General features: G+C 52.1%; 1 protein-coding gene across 1 annotated transcript in view; it reads left to right on the top strand.

Annotated features, from left to right (window-relative positions):
- The window catches only part of Tmem132d (transmembrane protein 132D), a 526,990-nt gene that overhangs the window by 231,941 nt on the left and 269,682 nt on the right, over positions 1-25,367 (top strand). Inside the window, 1 exon segment of the mRNA XM_047561780.1 lies at positions 12,471-12,617. Coding sequence (XP_047417736.1) covers positions 12,471-12,617 — 147 coding nt within the window.

The following is a 25,367-nucleotide window of genomic DNA, read 5'->3' as shown; positions in this document are numbered from 1 at the left end:
TGGGTGACCTTGATGCCAGAGGTGAGGCTTGTGTGTGGGAGTAGCTGATCTCTAAGAGGGCTGACGGAGGTCGCAGGCAGAAAGAGGGTGGCGCGGAGACCTCACAGGGATCGAGTGTGTGTAGACAGCTGGATAAGTAGCTTATACGTATGTACGCATAGGTAAGTGAAGCCTATCGGTGGAGGATCACTATAAGTCTAGATGGACGATGGGCAGATAGATGGACGGATGATAGCGGATGGATAGATACGTGAATGGAGGGATGGATGGGTGGATATCCGCCCAGAGAGTTAAGATGTTGCTTCCTTCTCGGGACGTTGGAGTCACAATGTTTCAAATCTTGATGTTGGAGCACAATGTTTCCTACCGACTTGTGTGTAAAAGTTCACACTGCAGTTGTGCAGGCAGGACGCAGCTGTGTTTCTTCCTCGACAATGTTACTGTCGGCCTCAGCAGAGCTGCTCTCCCAGTGCCCTAGGAAGGAGTTTAGAGGAGACGAACTTGGCAGCCTTCCTCTGAGGGCGTCCCAGCCTCCCGAGGACTGCCATCCCCGCTGTGCATGTGCACATTCTCCGTGACTCATTCTTCAACCCGCGTGGCAGGGTGTGAGTCCTGTCTTTCCCGTCTTGGGGTGATAGTCCCTCTATTGGAGCCAGTGGCCCTGACTCAAGAGCCACTTAGGCCCTTTGTTAATTCCCAGAGCAAACACAGGAGTCCTTCTGGGGACAGGCAGGTGGTCAAGTGGACAGAATTAGACCAGAGCGTGTGCAAAAAAGGTAACTGTGTTTGGAGATGGCTAGAGGACAGGGGACTGGGGCAAAGTGACGAACTCGGGGACCGTTGAGAGGGGGTGGTGCCGCTGGTGGGTGCTGTAAGCGAGGCAAGCCCAGAACCATCGTACTACGCTAAAAAAAAAAGTTGATTTTTAAGTATTTGTTTGAATTGTCAAAATGGAAATGGAATGAAATCATGTCAGGAAACAACACTTGTAGTCCAGGTGACCTACGAGCCCACCATGAGGGTGGATGTACCTTCTGAACCGAATCACCCCCTGCTCAGCACGCTGTGGCTGGTGCTGACCGCCATGGGGTGCCCCATGCTGCATGCCCTTTGGTTGGCAGGCCCTGTGGGCCCAGGCTGGGCAGAGCCACAGAGTGGGCAGAAGCCTGGGCTCAGTGACGCTGGACCTCGGCAGCAAGGCTCAGTGTGCAGGTCCACGGCAGCCCGAGGCCTCCGAAGGCCACCCCCAAACATGCCTGCCCGTGTGCTGCCGTGCACAGGACCTCTGTGGGGCCAGCGGCACACTGGCAGCCAGCTGCCCTCCACGGCAGGGCTTCCTCACCCTCTGGTGGCCTCGGACTCCTCACGCAGTGGCTCCAAGCTCCCACGGCAAATGCTGCAAGAGGGGCATGGAGGCTGATGCGGTCACCTCCTGGCTGCTGGGGTTCAGAGCAGCACGTCCACCCTGGCCACAAGCCTTCCCCTTCCTGATGGGAGAAGAGCCCAAGGAGGTGGGTCCTGCTGCGGTCAGCTTTGCACCCTGTCCGTGGAGCAGCGCGCCTGGGTGACGCCCACATGGTGCCCGGGAAGCCGGGTGGGGACCTGAGTCAATCAGTTAAAATCTGCGAGTGTCCCCTCTTATTTACCCACACGTCTGGCCTCACCTGCTGGGTTCCCTGTCACCTACCACCCGCTCTGCACTCTGCTCTCAGCTGGCGTCGTTACTGCAGACCGGTAGTGGCTGCGAGATGGTCACTTCAGGGTCCTGGAAAGCGGAGCAGCTGGCTGCCGAGGAGCAGCACCCGCAGCACGCGGGCCGCCGGGTGCCCTGGCACTGGCCACGGGGCTGTGTGGGAGTGGGCTGCCCAGCCGGTGGTGCCCGGGTGTCAGGCGGGAGTCTGGGACTCTGCGGGAGTGAGCGTGTCAGAGGGCGGTGGAGAGAGGGTGGAGCAGGCCCTCCTGGACGGAGCCACTCCACGAGTGCAGGCAGGGTGGGCCTTCTCCCCGGGGGCTCCCCAACCTGCCCCAGCAGTGGCTTCGAGGAAAAAATATCCGAGTGGGATCCCAATTCATTCGTCAAAATAAGCTGTCTTCTCTGCTCTGTTTTTTTTTTGTTTTCTCGTCTAGTGCTGAAAAGTCTGAACATTTGCCTCTTTTCTGCTTAAAAGGTCCCGGCGCGCGGGGTCCGCCATCTCCCATAACCAGCCTGGGTTACGTGCGCGGGTCCTCATCCAGCTTGTGGTTATGTGCTTGTGCCCCACTTGGAAAAGGGCAGGGAAGGTCGTCCCTCAGAGACACCAGAGAGCAGGTCGTGCTGCGGGAACAAGCCACCCGGGAGCTCGGCGCCCTGAGGCTTTTGCTGCCTTTGTTGGTCCCCAGCCAGGATCCAGGCACATGAAGTGGCCACCTTCCAGAACACTCGGTCAGCACCTGGGGTGGAGACCTCAGAGCCGCCCCAGGTCTCCACGCCTCTGCAGGTGTGGTGCGCTCCCGCCAGCTCAGGTTTCACGTGACCCTTCCCCACATCAAAGCGGGAGGGATGCAGGTCCGGCCCTGTGTCTGCAGGAGGCGGTGAGGGGAGCCCAGTGCTGCCACGGTCAGGACCATGCCCAGTCCATCCAAGGCCTCGTTCTCAGTGAGCCTGACAAGTTCACTCAGTGGGTACAAGGAAGCGCCCAGTGCTGTGACCTTCTTTCTAATCTTGATTTTCATTTGCAAAACGAGGCAGGTGGTCATTTGCAGAAATAAAGTGTTTTCCGAGCTTCTGCGTGAGCGATGCTCCTCCTGGCCCTGGGCATCCCTTCACCCACGGTGCCAGATGGTGGGGTTGACATCCACACCCCAAAGCCAGTGTGGGCACATCGGCATGAGGATGACCTAGATGTCTCTGTGTACCAAGTCCCCATGAAAGTTTGCCCAGAGCTCCACAGGGACAGGAAAATGGTCCCACAACATAGTGCGTGAGAGCAGAGCTCTTAGCTGTGTGATCTTGAGCAGGTTAATCACCTTCTCTGTGCCTCAGAGAAATTAATCTATAACATAGGGGGAAAACTTCATCCCATAGCAGTTTTTGCAGAATGACACCAGTTTTCAGACAAGACCCCTTTATGTGGTGTAATGATTTTTCACTCCCCACACACACACACTGTTGGAAGTGGTATTTCAGCGTCAGTCTCAAGTTGACTGGTTCACCAACTTACTTGTCTGCCTCTTTCTAGTTGGAGAGTATCATATAGATTTCCACGTTTGGGTGGAAATCGCATGGACTGCAGGCTGCACACGGCACACAGTCACCCCTGGACGTGACCTTGCTATGGGCGGAGCTGTGCCCCGCCATGTTCTTGTCCTTGTCCCTGTGAACCTGGCCTTATTTGCAGATTGACTTAAGATGAAGTCCCACTGGATTACTGTGGGCCCTAAACCCAGTGATCATGTCTCCATAAAAGCCTCGTGAAGATGGATATGCTGGGGGGACGGCCCTGGGAGGACAGAGGGAGGAGCCGAGGCTGTCTCTGGTTGAGGGCCGCCTCGGGTTGCTGGTGACCTCTGGAAGCAGTGAAGGGTTCTGCTGTGTGGTCCTGCCAGAAACCTTGCTTTTGTGCTTCTGGCCTCAGAACTGTGAGACAACAACTTTCTGATGCTTTAAGCGACCCAGTTGGTGGCCATTCATTTCCGGGGCCAGGAAACTCACATAGCCCCATATGTTCTTATTAGCATACCAGTGTGCTGCAGGAAGATGAGGGCTCTGAGCTGCTTGCAGAGTTGTCTTCCACAAGCTTCAGATTCTCCTTCCATACACCTACCCTGTCCACAGCCTGGCCAGGGGTCCCTCTCTGCTCCCTGTGAGCTGATGGGGCTAAACTCTTGCATTTGCATGCTCTGAAAATGGATGCGAGCTTGAAGCTTCTAGGGAGTCGCCTATTTGGACTGGAAATCATGATAATTTTTCCCATTAAAATTAATAATATTTCAGTGAACATATTTATTTAAATATATGTATATATTTAAAAGCATTTCATTTAGCAGCAGGGTTTCAGGAATTAATTAAGGTTGTTACTTGCCTCATCTGAGAAAGCATAAGTAGGTGTTTGAGAAGTTTTTTTGGCACATTGTAAGGGTTTGCTAAATAAAATAAATAAGCTTGTGGTTTACAATGGCAGGACTGAGCAGCTGGGCATGGGAGAGGTCAGGCCAACGAGAGTCCTCACCAGAGTCTGGGGATCCTGTGGTACTAATGACCCCCAGTTATCCCAGCTGCAGGCTGCACAGGGGGATCCAGCAGAGCACCCGTCGCACCCACATGAGTCAGGGCTCTAGAGGAGCAGGATCAACAGGAAGTATGAGTATAAAAGGGGATTTATTAGATTGGCTTCCACGACCAGAAGCTGGAGAGTCCACAATGGCCGTCTGCAGCTGGAGAGCTGGAAGAACCACTGTGCCGTCCAAGAGGCAGAAGCCCCAGAACAAGAAGGACCAACAGTGCCACCCTAGTCCTAGACCAAGGCTTCAGGAAACTCCCTGGAGCATCCCTGGAGAGTCTGCTTTGGGAGAGTGAAGAAGCGAGAGTCCAATGTCCTCAGACGATGGAAGCAGCCATCAAGAACCCGTCCAAGAAGAGCCGATCTGCATCTGCATCTGCTTCCCTGTTCTTCCAGCTTTATTCCATCCAAGCCCCATCCTATTGGGAGGAGCTGCCCACTCTTGGAGGGGCTCCCCTTCAGTTCCCTATCCCACATGCCAATCATTCCTAGACACGCCCTCACAGACACACGCAGAGACCTGTCAATCACCTGCACCTCTCAGTCCAGTCAAGGTGGTGATTCAGATTCGCCATTGCAGCACCTCAGTGGTATGTAGGAGCCACCAGCTCAGACAGCTGATGCCCAGCAGTGACAGACCCCCGGGCTGGGCAGCTCCCGCTTCTGCTGCTCCTGGTCAGGTGGCCACGTCCCTGCTCATGCTCCTGATCCTCCTGCTGGGGAGAAGCAGAGGCAGTGCTCTCAGGTTGTCACCAGAGCAGTCGCCCCAAGTGCTTGGCCCAGGATGGCACAACCCACCTGTGCTCGTGGTCAGCGTTGTTCCCACCTCACTGTGAAACAGGAGCTGTGAGAGAGGAAGAAGCAAGGAAGCCACCTTGCCCTGCACATCATGACCAAGCTGCTGGGACAGAGAGTGGTCCACCTCCTGGAAGCAGATGGTGGTGACGAGGGGCGGAACGCAGGAAGCAGGGTGGTACCAGTTGGTGGGTGTAGCTTCGGTTATGCAGGCAGAAGACCCGCAGCTCCGGGGCACAGCACGTGTGTGTGTGTGCGTGTGTGGCTGACGCTATTGCATTGTGTGCCTCAGAATCTGTCACCTGTTAGATCTCACACCAAGCGTCTGTCTGTCTTGTGCTGCCATCTCTGCACACCTGGGCCTGGTGATGGGTGGGAAGTAGACTCCTTTCCTACAGCTCTGGAGCCAGATGCCCGAGGGCCAGGGCTGCAGCCTCCCACAGAGGCAGTCAGGAGGGCAGGAGCCCAGGCCTGGGCAGCAGAAGAGGGCTGGACACGTCCCTTGGTGGGGAGGCCGCTGCCAGACAATAGCACCAAGCCGTTCCTGAGCACAGAGCCCTCCTGGCCCCACCACCTCCTGAAGGTGCCGTTCGATGATGCCACATCCGGGGTTGAGTTTCTAACACGGGAACTTTGGGGGACCTCAAACTCTAGAGTGTTCTTACCATGATAAAACAAGAAAATAAGAATAAAAACTTAAAAATGATGCAAAATGATGGCAATAAAAATTGCAAAGAAAGGCCAGTGGGGAACGAGATCCTTCACCTAACATACATGGTAGGCATGCGTCTGGCTTGCTTCAGGCATGGTTGGATCAGGGCTCAATGCCACTGGTCTTGATTCCTAGCTCTTTCCACAGGGTCACTTTGAGAGCTTTTTCTTTGTGGTGAAATCCTCAGATCTCACACCCCTCGAGGCTCCCCTGGGGTTAAGGATGAGGAAGATGATGGGGTAGGGGCTCGAGGGAATTCCTGAGCTTCATCAGTGTGGTTAAATCCCATCACTGTGACCAGAAGGAGAAGCTCCTCGTCTGAGGTCATCCTTGCTGGACACCTGTCACCGAGGCAGTGGAGTACCATCAAGGCAGACCACGGGTCCACAAAGCTACAGTGTCATAAAGGACGCTGCGTGAGGCCGCAGGGTCCGCTTCTGACTCGGGAGTCCCTGGGCCCCCACACTTCTCCTGCTACCTCCCAGGGAGCACAGAGCTGGGGCCACCACCCACAATTGACCCGTGTGCTACAATAAAAAATATTCCAGGGGGTGCTGTCTGAATCTGGAGGCACATTTTCATGCCCCCTGTGTGCACTATTTATGTTTCTTCTTTTCTTTATTCTCTTTTTCTTCAAACTGAAAGCCTGCCTTTGAAAATGTGCACACAGAAGTGATTCTTGTTGAAATATGAGGCATCAAGACAACGCTGGAAAAAAGCAAATAGTCCTAGCAGATGTTAAAGTATGTCAAAAGCTATGGGGTTTAAAATGTTTGGGTACTGGTGCAAAAGAAGGCAGACAGATCAATAAAGGCAGGAGCAGAGGCCAAAGGCAAGCTGGAAACATACACATTTATTATGTGTTAACGGTAGCATTTAAACCGACGAGTAGAATGGGTGAATCATTTAGTAAATGGTCGGATAAGAACCATACAGGGGAATAAGGTTGGATCTCTGTCCACTTCTCAGACTACAATGAATCCCAGAAGATTCCAGGGGCTGACTTCCGTAAACATCAACTCCATAATAAACAATGAAAGCTGGACCAACAGAGCAACTGAGGAACGGGCAGAGGATGTAATGAGCATTTAAGAAAAAAGGAGATCAAATATAAGTACACGGAAGAATGTTCACCACCACCCACGCCTGATAAAATACGAGACCTGAAGAGATCAGCAAGGCAAGAAAAGCCCCTCAAAGGCGCCATCTGCGAATGTGCAAATGGGCAGCCTCTCCCTGAAATGCCATTTGGAAGTTCTGTAGCAACGGAACATAGGCATGGAGATGCCCCGACCTAAAATGCCTGTGGGCTGTGCCCTACATAGACACTAACACCTTTGCAATACATGTGCATTTCATTTGTACACCATGTATGTACCATATGCACATGTAACACATGTGCACTGTATGTGTGCACTATATGTACTAGACACACATAATGCATGTGCATTGTCTGTGTGTGCTATATACCATACACACATATAACACATGTTCATTGCATGTATGCACTATATATGCTATACACGTATGCAATATGTGTACATTGTATGTGTACATTATATATTATACACATATATAATACATTGTATGTGTGCACTATATATACTAGACACACGTAATGCATGTGCATTGTGTGTGCTATATACCATACTCACATATAGCACAAGTTCATTGTGTGCACTATATATGCTATAAACATATGCAATACATGTACATTGTATGTGTGCACTGTATATACAATACACATATGTCCAATAACACATGTTCATTTTATGTGTGCACTATATGCTATACACAAATGCAATACATTTTATGTGTGCACTATATATACCATACATATATGTAATACATGTGCATTATATGTGTTCACTATATATCCTATTCACATATGTAATAAATATACATTTTGTGCACTATATATATCATATGCATATGTAACACATGTACATTGTGTGCACTATATATCATACACATATGTAATACATTGTGTGCACTATGTATACTATACATGTGTATAATATAATACAGTACATTGTGTGTACTATATATGTCACACATATATGTAATACATGTGCATTGTATGTGTGCACTATATGCCATACACATATGTAACACATGTTCATTGCAGGTGTGCACCACATATACTGTACACTCATGTGACACATGTGCATTGTCCTCCACAGACGGGGCTTCTGCTGGCTCGTGGGGTGGGATCGCTCTCTCCAAAGCCTCCTCAGCAGCCATGTTCCTCAGGTTGACATGGTCCCAGCTGGAGAGCAGTCCCCATGGCCCCATTTCTCCTAGTCCTGTGTCTCTGCTGAGCCAGAGCCTGCAAGGAAACTGCCCTTTTGGACCCTTCTGGTTTGAAAATGGCAGAGCCGTTGTTATTGTTTGGATACGAGGTGTCCCCCCAAATCCCTGTGTTAATGCAGTAAGGTTCAGAGGTGAAGCGGTTGGATTATGAGATCTGTACCCTCATCAGTGGATTAGTCCATTTGATGGATTAGTAATTCGTATGGCCTGAGGGGTAACGGGAGGCAGGTGGGGCAAGGCTGAGGAAGAAGGTCCCTGAGGCATGGCTTTGGGGATTATATTTTGCCCCTGGACCTTCTCTCTCTCTCTCTGCTTCCAGCTGCCATGACCTGAGCTTCCTTTCTGCACCAGGCCCTTCCACCATGATGCTCTGACTCACCTTGGGCCCAGAGCAATGGGGTTGGAAGACCATGGACTGGACCTCCGAAATCGTGAGCCCAAAGTAGACTTCTCCTCCTCTTAGTTTTTTTTGGCCAGGGAATTTGGTCACAGCGATGCAGAACTGACTAGCAGCCACCAGACACCTTGATCCCTGAGAGACTGAGTGGAATAGAGCCTCACACTGACCTAAAACCCCAGCAGTGCATTTCCACAGGGAAAGAGATGCCACTCCTTGTTGCTGAAGTGACCAAATCTCAGGAGCACACTGTCACAGCAGCTTAGACCACGCTTATCATACAGTGGCTAACGGAAGTAATCACGTCTGACTCACATAAAGAAGGAGGGAGGCTGGAAAGTATCTCACAGGTTACAGGACAGTGGAAGAGCCAGGTTCAGAAACACTTGCATGTGTCACTTCTAGGGGACCAGAGAAGGGGAGGGAGAGGGGACCATAGAGGCCTCACGGGCCACAGGGTCGGCTGGCTTGGGTCACCTGTCCACCTCTTGTCCAGGGTGGAGACGTGAAGCTCTGCACTGGCAATTCCATCCTCAGGATGCAGGTTAACTGAGGGCAGAACATGTAACAAGATGTGGGGACCTGGAATGGGGAGGTGGGACAGGGAGGGGCAAAAGTATCAATCGGCAATGGTTCTGCATCCAGGCTACTAGCTGTTCCCGGCTGTGTCAATTATGTGCCTGGATGCTTGGAATAGTGTGTGTATGTTGTGGAGACACTATGTACATAATATCAGTATTATACTTAATACCTGTGCATGTGCACTCATGCAGAGTCTGCACACTTAGCTCCATTGTGTTTTAAACACAACGTACCCGTAGCCCAAGCAGGGTGTGCCTAGTAATCCACGCTGCGTGTGCGAGCTTTGGGGAAAATGATGGCCTTCCCCCGTCGCCATGGTAGATATATTATTAAGTATAAATCTACAGCAGAGCGTCTTCAGAAATCAAGTACTCTGTTTATCTCTGTGTAATGAGGCTGTCAATGTAACCTGTATTTATTGAACCACAAGTAGGTTATAAAACTTGCATTAATGACTGTAAGTAACTCAGTTGTCATAAACAAAGAAGAAATTAGCATTTGGTTCAGACCCAGTGGAGCCAGCCTGCCCACGTCCTAAGAACTGCTGTAGTCTTCCAAACACTGCCCCATACCGCCCTGAGATGAGCGTCCTACATCATTAACACCAGCAGCCGTGCTGGGCGAACACCGTCCGCCGTCCCCAAGGAGTAACTGCCAGCTGCTGGCAAATGCTCATACTCGACACCCACCGGAGGCACCCTCTCCAGCAAGCTGCCTTCACCGGTCACCTAAAACACACCCTGGCAACATGCCTTCTCCTGGGAAGAGACCCCGTGCTCATGAACAGCAATTCCCAGCATCCTGCACTAAATCTCAGAAAGCATTTGCTCTTAGAGACGCTGCCCTGCGGGAGAAGCTCCAGGTAGCTACGTTACAGCAATGGCAGCAAGTGTCCCGCCGGGGTTGCACAAGAAACCTGTCCCTTCTCAAGAACTTGAAAACCTTTCCCTGGGGAAACTTCATCCTAACTCCAAATGACCTACCGTAGAAATAAATTTAAGAAAACCATAAGCCCATTATATGTCAGGAAAGTCCCATGCACTGATACCTTCTGTGTAATAAAATGATTGCCAAAGTCTGGCTGATGACCCATTTGTTTCAAGCAAATGTGACTCAGTAAAATTCCAGTGCACAGCAATAGTCATCCATTAGAATTCGTCTTAAGATAATAGTCACTGTCCACAGTGAAGAGAACAGTGAACACTGTTTTTTGTTTCTTTTTAACCAGCGCGTCTTGGTCGCCCACAGTATAACTGAGCTCCTGCAAAGCAGGCATTGTGACCCGGGACTGGAAAGTGTCACCTGAGTACCGGGAGGCCTGTGCAGGCCGTTCCCAGCTCACCAACGGCTGCGCTCAGAGCGTGCGCCCGCCCGTCATTACCTCAAGCACACAACATGCAAATAGAGCTGGCACCAAGCTCGCTTTCTAAACTGCTCTCTCTGGCGCTTCGAGCCGCCCATCGAAGCCATTCCTCCTGTCTGCACAGACGAGTCGAGTGAGGGCATGTGCTCGGGCCCCAGCATCGCCCCAAGTTCAACACGTGGTTAGAACTCACAGTACTCAGCAGGTTTCACTCGCTGCTAAGACTGATGACCACGCGGGGACACAAAGCACAATCCGCAGAGGGAAAAGTCACAGAGCTGAGGGCAGGGGAGGCGTGCTGCCCGCACCCAGCACCCTCTCCAGGGCAGCCCCAGGACACCCCAGCCCACAGTGTCAACGCCTAAGTCCACTCGGGAAGCTCACCCGAGCCTGGAGTCAGGCCCCACTGGGGACCGACGGCCTGCACGCTCTCTGCCTGGGATGCAGACCCCACAGGGCAGGTCAGCACTGGCTCCACTGTCCACATACCTAAGCCCAGAGCTTCCACCCTTACCGACGAGGACCGGCGGGACTTTCTGAACCCCAGTCCCCAGAGGCCAGCCCTGGCTCAGGCCTGCTGCAGGAGGACTCTCCTGAGAGTGTCCTGAATTGGGGGCAGGGGTGCCTCCTTTATTCTGCAAGCCCCCGTCCCGGGAGTGTCACCTTCTCCCACCTTCCCCCAGGAGCAGGGGCCTCACTTGCCTCCTCTGATGGTCACAGCGAAGGCTCAAGGTGCATGCTCTGCAGCCTGGAGACCCGGGGCGTGGGGTCAGTCCACCCTGTGCTGCCTCCTGCCCAGGCACATCAGTGGCCAGGCTTCCAAATGCTTTGTGGTTTCCACAAAGGACAAGAAAGAGAGGAAGGCAGGGACCAGACTCCTTCAGACTCGCGGGCCAGCTCACAAATGCAGCAGTGCGGGTGACTGAGGAGCCCTTCCCGCACACTCACGTTCCACACCTGCTTCCAATTGAGGTTTCTTAGGGAAGACTAGGAGCACTTGAGGCCACCAGCTCTGGGCTCCCTTCTCCCTCCTCAGCTTCCCTGCAGAGAGCAGAGTCCCTGTGCCTTGGAGGAACACCTGTGGGCTCATCGCCTACCCCTCCCTGGCCGGAGGGGGAGATGGCTAATGCGTGCTGTGAGGCCCTGGTAGAGTCTGCTCTTGTCCAAGGCTGCATAGATCACACGGCCAAGGCTGAGTAGCGGGTGGTGTGAGTGGAGTGGAACCGCCTGGTCCTGCAGCGGCCAGCTCACTGTGAGGCCAGTGGAGCCCTGGGGGGCCTGCAGGTCAGATCTGTGCCCTGCTGTGAGCAGAGGGGACCCCAGGTTGACCACAGAGGGCATTTGTGAGAAGGAAGCAAGATGAGGTCCTGGTGGACTTGGAAGCACGTCCAGGTGTGCGGTCAGCCCTCCAGAACTAGGAGTGAGATGACGTGGGGGACACGGGGATCGGGCACGCGAGGGCAGCGGCGATGGGATGTAGAAAGAGCAGAACCCGAGAAGCCAGGCAGACCCGTGCAGACAGGATGGGTGCCCGCAGGTGCCCGGGCCACCCCGTTCCCTCCTGTCTCAGTGCCCGCGTCCTCGCGGTGAACCTGGAGCACCGCTGGGGAAGTCAGAGAAGGGAGGGAGCGTTCCTTCCTCACTCGCTGGCTCACGGGGCCTCCCGAGGAGGATGCGTCCTCATTAGAACCTGCACTTTTGCATTTTTTAGCTCATTTCCTTTTTCAGTTTAGTTTTCCCAGCGTAAAGGTTTTCAGGCAGGCACGTGTGTGTCTGTGAGCTAGCATGGTGTTTTGATTAAAGGAGTAAACCAGCAGGAAGCTACTGTTTCCTTACGTCTCCGGTTTGCTCCAGGCCAGTGTCCGACCACGGCTCCTTATTAAAGTTAGGGATGCCTGGGAAGCACTTGGGGGCGGGAGCCGGGCCATTCTCACTGAACTGCCCCTGTGCTGCCTTCAAGGCAGCAGCCTCAGCCAGCTCGCCCCTCCCGCCAGCAGCAGGCCCGGGACCCCCGAGCCGTCTCAGACATGCACCTCCTGTCTCCCACAGGGCCAAGGTGAAGAAGGGCGTGCACATCGTGGGCGTGCGCGCCAGCAGCCCCTCCATCTGGGATGTCCAGCAGCGCACGGAGTACGCTGGGAGGTACGCGCCCGCCGTCGTCAGCTGTCAGAAGAAGGCTGCCGGCTCAGAAGACAGGTGAGTCCCGGGCCTCAAAGCCCGCTCAGCACCTGTGGCAGCGATGGCCGCCTTTCTCCAGATTTGCCGGCTGCCGTCTGGACCGTGGCCGTGTTTGGTGGGTGTCCTGGGTGCCTGCGGCAGGATGGGCAGATTCCTTACCCTGGAGACGTGGGCGCTTATTCACAGTGGCCCTGACAAACCCCAGCACAGCTCGGGCACCTGCGAGGACTCTCCCTACAGGTGGAAGGACCCACCCCAGATGCTACACTTCCCCGTGACCTCCTGCTAGCCCGTGTCACTCGGCGAGCCGAGAGTCTGGGTGTCTGGTAACGTGGCCCGTTTTATAAGTGTCAAAGGCCGCGGCGCAGTCCTCTCTGCGCAGGGGGACCCCCCCACCCCGCGGTGCAGGATTGAACCTGTGAGCGACCGTGTTTGTGAGCAGGCGTTTCTGAGGAAAGGGGAACTATCAGCTGTGGAATCAGGGAACTGTGAGTGGCTCTGGGGGGAAATGAAAACCTGAATCTGTCTCGGATGCCCACCAAATTAGAAACAGTTCCCAGCTGGGCAGAGAGAGACGCGGAGACTCGGTGGTTTCTGATTTATTCCGCTTTCCCAGAACCTCACTGTGGCTCTGGAACATTCCTAGTCTGGTCACATTTTTGTCACTTTTAGATTTCTTTTTGCTCTTTATATTGCTGAAAATGTGAACAATAATAAAAGGACGGATCTGCTTATGGAACCCATTATTTCTGGAATGAAGTTTTAAACTTCATAGCTCCATGTTTGGAAAATATATTCATTTTCCATTATTTATTATAATACGGAGGTAATGAATCTCGGTTGATGGTTATTACTATTTTTTCCTTGATTCATTGCTGAGGAGTGTGTGAACCCAGGTTGGGGAGATTTGAACTGAATTCCCTTCCGTGCCTTTTGCTCCATGTTGGAGCTGAGAATCTGGGTCCTCTGCAGCCCTTGCTTGTGCCCTCTTATATTTGAAGATTTCTTTCTTCCCCCTGAAGATTCGCTTGTTGAGCCAATGGGAAGAGAAAGAGGCAGTCTGTGTTTGAGTTTTTTGTTCTGCCCCGGGTTGCCACAGGGATGAATTTGGTGACCCCACACATGTGCCTGTGCTGGTGCCAGCAGGGGGCTGAGGGGCCTGGGGTGCTCTCTCTACAGAAGGCCTCCTTTGTATCATGTAGCTGCAGAAAGTGGGAGAGGTGGACAGATGGACGGATGGATGGAAAAATGGATGGATGTATAGATGGATGATGGATGGGTGGATGATGGATGTATAGATGGATGATGGACGGGTGGATGATGAATGGATGAATGATGGACAGGTGGATGATGGATGGGTGGATGGATGGATAACAGATGGATGAATAATTTTGTTCTTTACCAGAAGAGGAGGGGGTAAGTTTTGGGGAAAGGGTTTCAACCAGTGCTCTTTTATTTTTATTTTCTCTCATGATTTCTTTTTTTGCCATTTACTGTCTTGAGTGATTCGCATTAGCGTTTGTGATGTTGTCAGCGAATTGCAAAAGGACTTTCTGATTCAAATTGAGTTCGTCTTGGGCACAGAGGGAAGAATGGACCTCTCCAAGGGCTACTGCTTCCGTGGATGGACAAGCCTCTTTTCTGGGCACCTCCAGATCTCATACCCCCAGAGAGTCTCTAGACACACGTTTGCCACTGGCTCTTCTTTAATCCGAGTCAGTGTCTCTTCTAAGAGTCAGGGTCCTGACGGGATGCCCAGGGGCCACCAGAAGGCCTGTTGTCCTCCCACCACCCACCTGGGGAACCTTCCTCATCCCTCTCAATTTCCAATGTCGGGATTGGAAACTTGCTTTCAGAGTAGAACATAGAAAAAGTGCGATTGTACGTGTAGCGCATTGTGTGTGTGTATGCTCATAGAAGATGCTGCATGTGCACACGGACGTGTGTGAGAGACGGTCCGTAAGCCTAAGTGCTCCCACATGCACATGGTGTATGTGACGTGTAAGTTAAGACACATGTGCTGGGAGGTCACTGCACGACAGCCAGGCAGGCAGGCAGGCACTGCTTGCTGAGGGAAGTCCAAGGTGGTGGCCCTTTGGGTCTAGGAGTCCAGGCTGGTTTGCAACCGGGTCCCAAGCCTTCTGGCACGTCAGGCGCACACAGGGCTGTTCAAATGTTTGTTGAAGGAATGTTTGTGGAAGGAGCCTGGGTCCCTGCTAGTGGATGTAGTGAGATAAAATCTGCATGCACCCTCTCTGAATGACCTCTGACCTACCTGTTTGAAACAGGAAGTGCCTAGCAGTGCATTGAGACTCCTTCCAGGGACACAGAGACGGGCATGACCGTGAGCAGGGGATGTCCCAAGAGGGCTGCACACAGATGGCAGCTCCTGAGGAGCTGGGGAAGCGGGGGAAGGCTAGAGGTTAGCGACTGAGTGCAGGGAACCGTTGGGCTCTTGAGGACTTCCCTGTGTGCGCACGTTACCTATTTCATAAGAGGTACACAGCGGAATAGAGACTTTAGAACACATTTACTCATATGTTCAACTGTTATCCTCGCTTGAAACTCATTTTACTTCAGCTATGGATAATTCCATGAAGGGAAGCCAGCCACAGGGTGGCCAGGAGTGAAGGGCGGGCGAGAGACCCACAGGACAACTAGGAAGCGTGTCGTCCAGGGGACCGTTGTCCTGGGGCTGCTTTGCTTCCTAGGTCCTTTAACCGTCCTGCATGCTGTGCTGTTATTCTTAGTGGCCGCGTGGTCACCGGGATGCGCAGGAGGCTCTGTATTGACGATAATCTACCGCGGATCAGGAAGTCGCATTAATGAAGTTAAGTCCCTGTGACGGGTGTAATTTTGTGGATTAAGGAGATGCTTCGGTGGGGGCGACGAGCTCAGCCGGAGTGAGTGCAGATCTCTCATCTGCCCTGACACGCATCTTCCTTGTCTGAAGGGTCGGGTTGCGGAGCGTCTCCTCCCGACTAGGCTGACGTGAATGTGATCGCGGCTCTCGGATCTCTTTTGACAAAGCAGCACCAGCTCCGTCTGCAACAGACAATAATCACACTCTGTCCCTCGAGTTCCATCCCGCGTTTCTGAGTCTGGCTCACCTTGGCCCTGCTTCCGCTCAGGTAAATAGGTGGCAAGAGGCGCCCTGTGCTTTGCATTCTCCCGACACCAGTATCGCCCAGGTTCACCACGGGAGATCCTGGGTGACGTCAGGTGGCGCGCAGACCTGGGAAGGGGCAGAAGCTGATGCTCTCCATCCCCAGCAAGGCTGCGGGTGGATGACATCCGTCCCCTCCAGGCACCATGTGTCTTGAAAGCCTCAGTCCCTTGCAAATGTCTTTCATCTCTTTCTCGGAATCGTCATCTGCTTATTCCATGCAGTACCGACTTTCTGCTTCCCATAGGTAATGAATGGGCTTCATTTTAAAGCAAATACATTTTAAGGAATAGCATGAGCTATCATAAATAAAGAGTAATTGATATTTAATTGGTATTTCAGATCCAACCAGATACAATTGAAATCTTAAATATATAAATATGGGATGACTACCACTTGCTAAACAAGCCTCAAACTACATTCCTTAGGATTAGGATTTTTTTTTTAAACCAAATAAGAATGGCATCAATAGGATAGAAATTTCTCTCTCACATAAAAGAAGGCATGGACCAGACTGGCCAGGGCTGCTAAAGCAGCTCCTCTGTACTGTTAAGGTCCCAGGCACCTGTCACGCTAACTCACGGCTGGCGGCCTCATAGATAAGATGGCTGTGGGGGTGCCAGTCATTGCATCTGCATTGCAGGTCAAAGAAGAGTGACAGGAAAGGTCTTTGTGGGGACAACTCTACTTAAACAACTTCTCTGCTGATCCCCGTTTTCTCTCTTGCTTCTCGTTGGTCAGAACGTGACCACATTTCTACACCAGACTTCAAAGGGGTTTGGGAAACCACTTGTGCAGGCAGCGTGCCTGATTCAGAACCATCATCCCACCCGCAGAAGGAAGAGCCGACGGGGTGTGTGGGGAAGCCACCGACCTCTGTTTCAGCAATTGGTAGAGAGGAAATGCTGCGGAGTTCCAGTGGGAAGATGAGGAGGGTTGGTGGTACCTCAGGATGGCCTCCTGCTCCCAGGTTCCCATGGAAACCGCATCAGCACGCCCTGGAATGGCAGAGCAATGTTGGCCAAGGTGCAGACTGCAGGACGCGAGGCCCGTCTCCGCTGGGCCTCTGTGATAAAGACAGGGCCAGGATCGCCGGCGGGGACCTGGGCACAGGATCAGGAACAGCGCCTAACACGGGCAGTGGGAGGGGCTGCTGGTGGGCGTGAGCCCGCCAGAGCCAGCAGGGTCTCCCTCTGATGGGTGACTGCCAGGGCTGAGCGGCCGGGGGACCCGCGTGCATCTCCAGGCCTGCTCCTGGCAGGGTGCCCAGAGACATGTGGATGCTTCACACAAGTCAGGGGAAACCTCAAAACATCACAGACAGAGCAGGATTTCCTGCATTGAATAGAGAGGATTTCAGAACTTGGTCCGTCTTCTAGATTCAAGCGAAGCCTTCTTCCTTGCTGTGTCAGGCGCTGGAGGTGGGAACGGAGGAGAAAAGCTGTACTGCCTTGGCTGCTGGATTCGCTCCTCCAGAAAACCAGGTCGGCCTGGTTGAGTGTAAACTCCAGGAGAAGGAGAAACCTGAGAAGAGGAGGAGGAATCCATGGAAGTAAGAAAGGGCAGTTCCCAGAGAACAAGAGAGTGAGGAGAGCCAAAGACCGAGAGCAGGAGGGGCGGGGTGTGACCTCAGGCCCACAGTCCCACCAGCCAGCGCACACCCACAGACCTGCGGGCACGTGCCCCACCCCAGTGTGCACACGAGTGTGCCTGCAGCTCCAGTCACCACGGCCAGGAGGGGCACAGGACCCCAGCCTCAGGATAGAGCACCAAACCAGTGTGCCCACGGAATGGAGTATTACCCAGCAGTTAAAAGGGAGAAGTGCTGCTCTCCCTGCAACACGGAGGGCCTTGGAAACAAGCACCCCAGGCATTGAACCAGACACGTGGACCACACATACACGCGTCCATCTAGATGACAGGCAGATTCATAGAGATGGATGGGACTGCCGAGGGCTGTGGGGTTTCTTTGGGGAAACTAAAAATATTCTAAGATCAGATAATGGTGATGGATGTATAACTACAAATATATTAAAAACCACTGAATTACACACTTTATGTGGTGACCTTCCCCACACATGAATTACATCTTAAAGCTGTGATAACAAAGTGCTTGATGACAGAAGAGATCGCTAGCTCACAAGGGTGTGGCTGATAAAGTGACCCCAGGGCAGGACAGTGGCGGAGGCGTCCAAGCAAACCTGAGGACATCAGCCTCGAGTGCGTGTTAGCTGAGGGTCTTGTTCTCCCATCTTCAGCTCAGCGTGCGTGTTTGAAAACTTCCTTAGTGAGCAGGGATTGTTTTTGAGTTAGAAGAAGATGAGATATGGAAAACTGAACGAAAAAGAAACCAGTTTCCTTGCACAGTGGCAATGGAAATGGTTTCCGGGGAGTCCTGAGTGTTCACGATTGGAAGATGGGGGGAGCGACTGATCTGGGGACGCGGGTTCTGTCCCGTGTCTCACCCAGATCTGAGGCCAGGGAGCAAGGATTGTCTCAGGCAAGGATTGCTTGTCAGGGAGATGCTCCTGGTGTTTTAAAGACGCCCGGTGTGCTGCAGAGAGCGTTCCTGACCGTGACTCTCGGCGGCTGCTCAGGGCAACAGGCCTGGGGTGGGACGTGAAGGTCCCGAGCATTTCTTTTCTCAACTCTGGTAATGCTTTGGTTAGAGGTCACTTTCCAGCGACCTGTCAAGAGACTTCAACTCTTCCGACGTCCAGAAAACAAGACTCAAAACCAGAAGCAAACCTGAGTCAGTGCATCAAGCTGCCAGGGTGGTGTGTCCTTCCTCGTGGGCCACTGTGGCCTTTCCATCCCTTCAACAGCCACAGTGTCCTGGCCGCTGGGCTGTCACGGGCACACCTGCCATATGGCGGGGATTCCCTGAAGGAGAGGAAAGGACAGGGACCCAGACTCGGGAGCACAGGGCTCGTCCTCCCGATTCTGCTGCTCCCTGGCTGGCCGGAAGGTCAGTAGAGGGACACCCAGGCCTGCCAGCTGCAGGAGGAGCCTCCTTCCTGCTCTGCTGGGGACCATGCGCGTCACACACACACACCACGTACCAGTCCAGCACCAGGAGAGGACCTGGTGGTTCTTCCTGTCACCGTGCCTGTCACTCCCGAGTCTGCCCAGACCACGGACCTTGCTGCCATCTTCAGAGGCTAAACTGAAACCCCACAGCACGAGGTGAATTGCCTGTGTGGAGGACGGTGATGTCCCCCGGTGTGCTCGGACTCAGAATCCCTCCCTTCCAGCCTGTTTGCATACCGTCTGCTGTAGGGCCCAGCGACCTGGGTCTTGTTCCCTCTGCTGCTAGTTAGGTATCATTTCTCCTATTTATAGTGGCCAGAAAGGAGATGGAAATAATAAAAACATTTTTTCTGAGGATGAGGGAGAACAGAATTCTTACGCACTGCAGGAGGAATCGTGAGCTGCTTTGCCCACTGTGGCAAAGTATTTGTCACTATCTGGCTAATGAAATCGAAGACGTGCCTCCATATGGCCCTGCCATTGCAGTTCTGGGGACATCTGCTCCAGATAAACGCCCTGCCACAGATGTGGGGGACATGCGTGTGGGTGCTCATTGTAGCATTTGAAAATATGCAACAATAAAAACCAACCTAAGGGTCCCTTAGGAGATGAATTAGTTTTAAAAAAGGATCCTTCATCCTGCAATATGTATAATCAGAAAAAGGAGAGACTGCACTCTCTTTGTGTATGATCCTTCAAAATGTATAAATGCACTCTACCCTCATGTGCAACTCATGAGGACAGATAACATTTAAACAGTTAAAACAGGCTCTGCCCAGTGATGGAGGATGACCTGCCTCTGTGAGCAGGTTGTCATCTTGATCCGAGAGAGGGATTTGGGGCAGAGGGCAGGGAAAACAGCGTGACCAGTCACGTAGTCACTTGAAGAGCCCCACAGAATGTGTTGCTTCTGAGAGAAGCACTGAATTAGTGAGGAGTGGGGGAGGCCAGGACAAGGCCTTCCTGGAAGACACAGATGCAGGACACCGGGGACCTGGCGAGGAAAGAGCCCTGGATCTTCTGCGGGTGGCCCGAGTCCAGCCCCTCTCTGCACAGGCGGTGGACCCTGGCTCCTCTGCCAGCCGAGCCCCAGCAGGGAGGGGCGACGCGCCCACAGTGACGCTCAGCTAAGCGGAGTCACGAGCTCAGCTCTCCCTGGAGCGGTGGCCACTCAGCCTGGCCCATCCACCACTTCCTGACGCTCGTCCCAGCCGCTTCTGCGGCAGCAGGAGGGAATGGCGCCTTGCCTTAATTTACCCTTGTTTTGCTTCACTTTTATTACATCCATATATTTGGTATTTAATAGCTCCCATTTCCAAGTAGGGAAACCAATCTAGAATTAAATTATTTAACATCCACTTTCCATGGGAAACAGCAGTGAGTTACTGCTGCGGGTCTTTGCGCGGAAACTGCCATCGCTGTTTGATAGGATCTCCAGAGCACCCTAATATTAAAATACAGACTGCGTGTTCCGCTGGAGCTACCAAGGCAGCATAAATAATAACCCAATAGCAGCCGTGATTATACGAGGCTGCTCGCTGGTGTTCATCACAACGCCTCACAGAGGCACCCAGACGCAGGAGGTCGCCGCTAACGTTTGGTGCTGTGGGGTTGTCATTGTGCAGAGAAGACCAACCCCCTATTGCTTCAGGGAAAGAAAAGCACTGGTTGTTCATGGGAATCACCAAAGACGTCTGTGTTGGCAGAAGCTTCCAGTGTGACCCTCAACGTTCCACGCGGAATGTCCTCTGGGCTGCTGTTCTTCCTCATGCGCGTTTTTGAACTTCAACTTTGATGGGGGGGGGGCGGGGGGGCGCTCCTACACACAGACCTTCTTGACCCCTGTGAGGGTGGAAATCTCCAGCAACCATCCTATAAGGGAAAATACGTGAATATCCACATGCTTGCCCTGTCTGTATCTACAGGTGCATGTCTGCGACTGTCTTCTACAGCATGCCCATAGGCCACATGTAAAACGCGTGCACTACAAAACAGCAGAGTGCTTTTTTATGTGCTGAGGATGATAGATATTTGTAGTCGCTGGGGTTCTGATGTGTTCATCATTAAGAGGTGGGTAAACTGTGCTCCTCCTGAGCACCATAGCTATTTCCAGGGAGGGGACGTGTGCTTGGCCAAGGCGGGTCCCTTTGGTGGTTTGGGGCTCCCCAGGCCTTCAGGTGAGCCTGACAAATGTCCTGCTGGCCCTGGTTTCCATGGCTCAGCCCGATGGAGCAGATACTGTGTTTGGGTTGATCCGTTTCTTAAGGGCCTGGGGAGCAGTTTAGAAGATAATAGTGTTTCATGGAACATTAGAGAAAGAAACAAAAGATTATAGGATCCATCCAAAGAAGGCTTACTTACAATCCCACTGTGAAAAATACCATCTCACTTTGAATGTTCTAGAAATCTCAATCTGATTGTTCCCTCGGACAGGCTCGCTTATTTTATTGCTTAAATATACAGGTTGGGCTTTATGTCATTTCTATAAGAGGCTTTCTTCTGACAGCTTCCGGCATCCAGTTGTGAGCCAACAGGTTGGGAGTTCCCCGCGACGTCCTAGTCTTTTAACCCTTTTACACGTAACACCAGCCCAAGAAACCAGCAATGAAGGCGGGGACCTTGTGTGTCGACTGGAGCTCTGAGTACAAAATGCACACAGTGCGCTTAGCCGAGTCCCAGCTGGCCCTCAGGGGGAGCGAGAGGTGTGTCCAGGTGCCCACCTTCACCGCAATCCGGTTCTCCAACACCTCTACCCCAGAACCGCTTTCCTTGGGCCCCTTTATACTGGATTCTTGTTTCCGCCTCAACTCCAGGCAAGCGTGGTCTCTTTTCTGTCAATATAATTTTGCCTTTTCCCTGACGTCCCGGTGTCCGTCACCTGGTGAGTGCATAAAGAGCAGGGGATCCTTTGAGTCCTGGATGCTGCTCAGAAATGAAAAGGGATGGGCCAGCAGGTCACTAAAAACACAGAAAAGCTTCAAAAGCATGGTGCTGAGCCCAAGGAGCCGGCCGCTCTCCAAGGCGTGTGTTAGGACTCTATGTTCTCGGGGTTCCAGTGTCTCCTTCCCAGTCAATCGAATTTCCCCTTCTCACTGGGATCCACTGAGTTACTGAGCCCTGGCGACCTCCACTTTCTTCTGAGTTACTCATTTATTTTCCTTTTTAAAACATAACCTTACTCTTTTGCAAGTTTTAAAAACTCTGCTTTGTGATTAGAGGCAGGAGAAGTGGTCCATTAGCCAGCCATCCTAATTACAGGTAGGAGCAAAAGCTTTCTCATCTCACTGTTTGGAAGAGGTTTGTTTCTTTAAAGATTCCAATCAGTAAATGCAGGCGGCTCTGGGTACTTAATCTTTGTCTTACAGGCAGATCCAGTTTTTCTGCTGTGGAATTAAGAGGCCGGATGACTTCGATGCCCGTGGCAAAGCCTGTGACCTCCTTTACTATAATGTGAATGCTAAAATACCCTGGAGAAGCCGAGTTTCTCCTTTGTGGACAGAATACCAATATAAGATGTAATTGTTTCAGGATCGATTCTGAAACGTGCAGAGAAACTCAGCTGGGACTGTGCGTAAGAGTCCTCCTCCTGGCTCGGTGGACATGGGGTCTGGGGCTTCTTTGTCTGCAGCCACTTAGCATCCGCCCTGCACAGTGTCTGCGCCTGGGGGACTTGCTAAGTGCATTCTGATCACCTCACAGAGGCCCGTGATGTGTGAGCTGGAGCGGCATTTTATTTCATTTGTAGGTGCTTCTTGTAACAGATCTGCAGGGAGAAACCCTGTGTGGAACCACTGAAGGGAAGGAGACCCCGTGTGTGTCTGCAGCGGCCACGTGAGAGGGTGATTGGGTTGTATTTAATATTGAGAAGTGAAGGTGTGTTTCCATGTAGGTAGCCTTACAGTGTGCGCCTAGGTTTCCGGAAATCTTTAAAAGATGGAGGTGTCATGCAGTGCAAACGGCAGAGGGTGGCCCTGGTCTCCCAAAGCTCTGACAGTAGCGTGTTTCATGGTGTCTGCTGCATCTACGTCAAGATCACCCCTTCCTGTAAGTCCTTTGGCATTTGAATGCTAGTCAAAGGGAGTTCATTTTATCACAAAGTGAAAGCATAGGACGCTCTGGATTCATAAGTCAACTGCAAACATCAGACGGTGGAGATCAGTCTCATGGAGTTGCAGGTCGAGTCTCCTGAGGGCCACTGGTGCCTGTGGGGCAGCAGCCCTTCAGCAGTTCTGCCAGGACTGAAGTCCGGTGCTGCAGACTGAGTCTCAGGGAAGCAGAGGGTCGGGTCAGGGGCAAGGGTGTGAGGAGCTTTATTGTATTGAAACACTGTTAAAACTATGTCACCCCAAAAATGCCAGCTGGGGAGTACCCTCCAGGGACTGCCCCAAACTCCTTGGATGGTGCCACTTGGGGTCCCAAAGCACTGAACGGCAGGTGACCAGCCCCAGGTAATTCTCAGGAGCCCTTCCATGCAGGGCGCTTCCCAGGTGTCCCTGGTGAGGGAGCTGAGGTGGAGCTGCTCTGACCCACGGGGGACTTGGGCTCAGGGCCAGGGCTGGTTTGTGCACTTTGAGCAACGTGTTTGATCTGTCAGTTTGGGCAACAACCTAACAGCTTCATCAGCTGGGATTGTTCCCTGGTACTGTCTTCACTCTGGCAGGGGTCCAAGACTGCAGGGGAAAGCTTGTGGCCCGCCCAGCCACCGGGTGATCAACTCGTCTGCTCTCTGAGCCAGACAAAGAAAGCAGGTCGCCCGGACCTGCAGTGATGACTGTCGAGCTGGATGAGGCACCCCCAGAAAGCAGAGAGAGGGAGAGAGGTTGTCTGTCATCTCTATCCATCTGTCAATCATGAATCATCTATCATCTATGCATCCCTCAGCATCTGCCTATCATCTATCTGTCTGTCTGTCTGTCTGTCTGTCTACCTGCCTGTCTCCCATGTTCCTAGAGCCCCTAACAACTTGCACACTGCTTTGCCCCAGTGGCTCCTGGCAGTCCCCGAAGAAAGGGTCCTTCCTTTCTGGTGCCCTGGACTTCATCAACAATCCTGTGCTGCCGTGCCTCTTTTCTCGGAATAACTTCTTTAATTTCATAAAATACAATTCGGAGACCGAGGAATTCAAATACATTGAAATACAGTTTTCAAAATAGATTAAGAATTGCGAGGTGGCCGATTCTACTGCATCCAGAGTGAGACCTTGGAAACGAGGCCCGGCTGCAGGTCTCAGGTGCTAAGGCTGCAGATGTGTGCCGGGGAGGGCTGACAGGAGGCACCTGTAACCACGCAGCATGGCGCGGAGACCCCGGGACGTCGCAGGTGAAAAGCCACCATCCCCACTGCCCTGGCTGGCACGTTCACGTTGGCAGGATACGCTGGTTTCAGAGGCTAGAGGCTCAGAAAAATAATGCTGCATTTTTTTCCCCATGCAAGTTTATAGACCCCTGAGTTCTAAATCTGTACACACCAAATTAGTGACCTTTTCCTTAAAGAAGCCCCAGTGTCTTAAAATGGGGTAAAACACAGATAAAAGCAAGCCCATCTTCACCATGTGGAAGCCGAAGCTTCTTGAGGCCCCAGCTGGGAGTGTAGATGTGTTAAAGCTTCGCAAATGTAACTGTGAACAGCAGGAAGACTCCGCAGAACTCCCTATGCCTAAGAGCAACAGGTTTTGCCCAGCATGTGTGGGAGTCAGGGTTCCAGCCCCAGCACCTCAATCAATCCATCAGTTGACCAATCAATCAGTCAATCAATACGATAAAGTAAAAAGAAGAGGAGGAGCTATATGTCCACAGGTGCCAAGATTCACTGAAGCGTTTGCTAATCTTTGGATGTTACATACTAGGGATTTATCTTCAATCAATAGTCAGAAATAGCCTGGTTTCCACCCTGGCATTAATAATAGAAAAATTTGAAATCCCCTAACTGCTAGGAAGAGAGGCATGATCAAACATCCTTAGCAAATTTACATAGCAAAATGTAACGGAGCTGATAAAATGGTGTTGGAAAAAATTTCCTGGCCTGGAAAGATACTGTCAATTACTAGTCTGTTAAAAAGGCATAGAATATAACATATAGATCAGCAAGCTGATAAGTTAATAACCACGATGTAAAGCGCACACATGTGCATATGTAGACACACACACATACACACGCCCAATCTCAACATGAGACTGAAATGTAGATAGAGCACAACTTTAATGACAGAGATTGTGGGTGATGTTTTTACTCCTGAACTCAAAACATCACCTGTTTTGTGACTGCCAAGCTCTGGGCTGTCCACCTGAGAAGAGCAAGGTCAGACAAAGCCCAAGTCCACCTGTGCTGGCCCAGGGTGGAGCCTCCTCCTTCCAAGCGTGGACAGTTTCCACGTCTTCTACAACAAGCAGGCATTACTTTTATCAGTCACAAAAGGCATGTCTTGGAGTCTTAATTCTCCTGTCACCACCGTGGAGAAACATAAACGAAATTGGCGTTGGTGTGACCGTAACCATCGAGGCATTAGGAATGAAACTGTTGAATCTCCATGGAAGAAGAGTTTTCTTTGGAAGTCATTGCCTTCCGATGATCAG

The sequence above is a fragment of the Sciurus carolinensis genome, chromosome 8, assembly GCF_902686445.1.
Source record: "Sciurus carolinensis chromosome 8, mSciCar1.2, whole genome shotgun sequence".
Classification (NCBI taxonomy): Eukaryota; Metazoa; Chordata; class Mammalia; order Rodentia; family Sciuridae; genus Sciurus; species Sciurus carolinensis.
The sequence above is the reverse complement of the archived record's forward strand: the minus strand, read 5'-3'. Positions and strand labels throughout refer to the sequence as shown.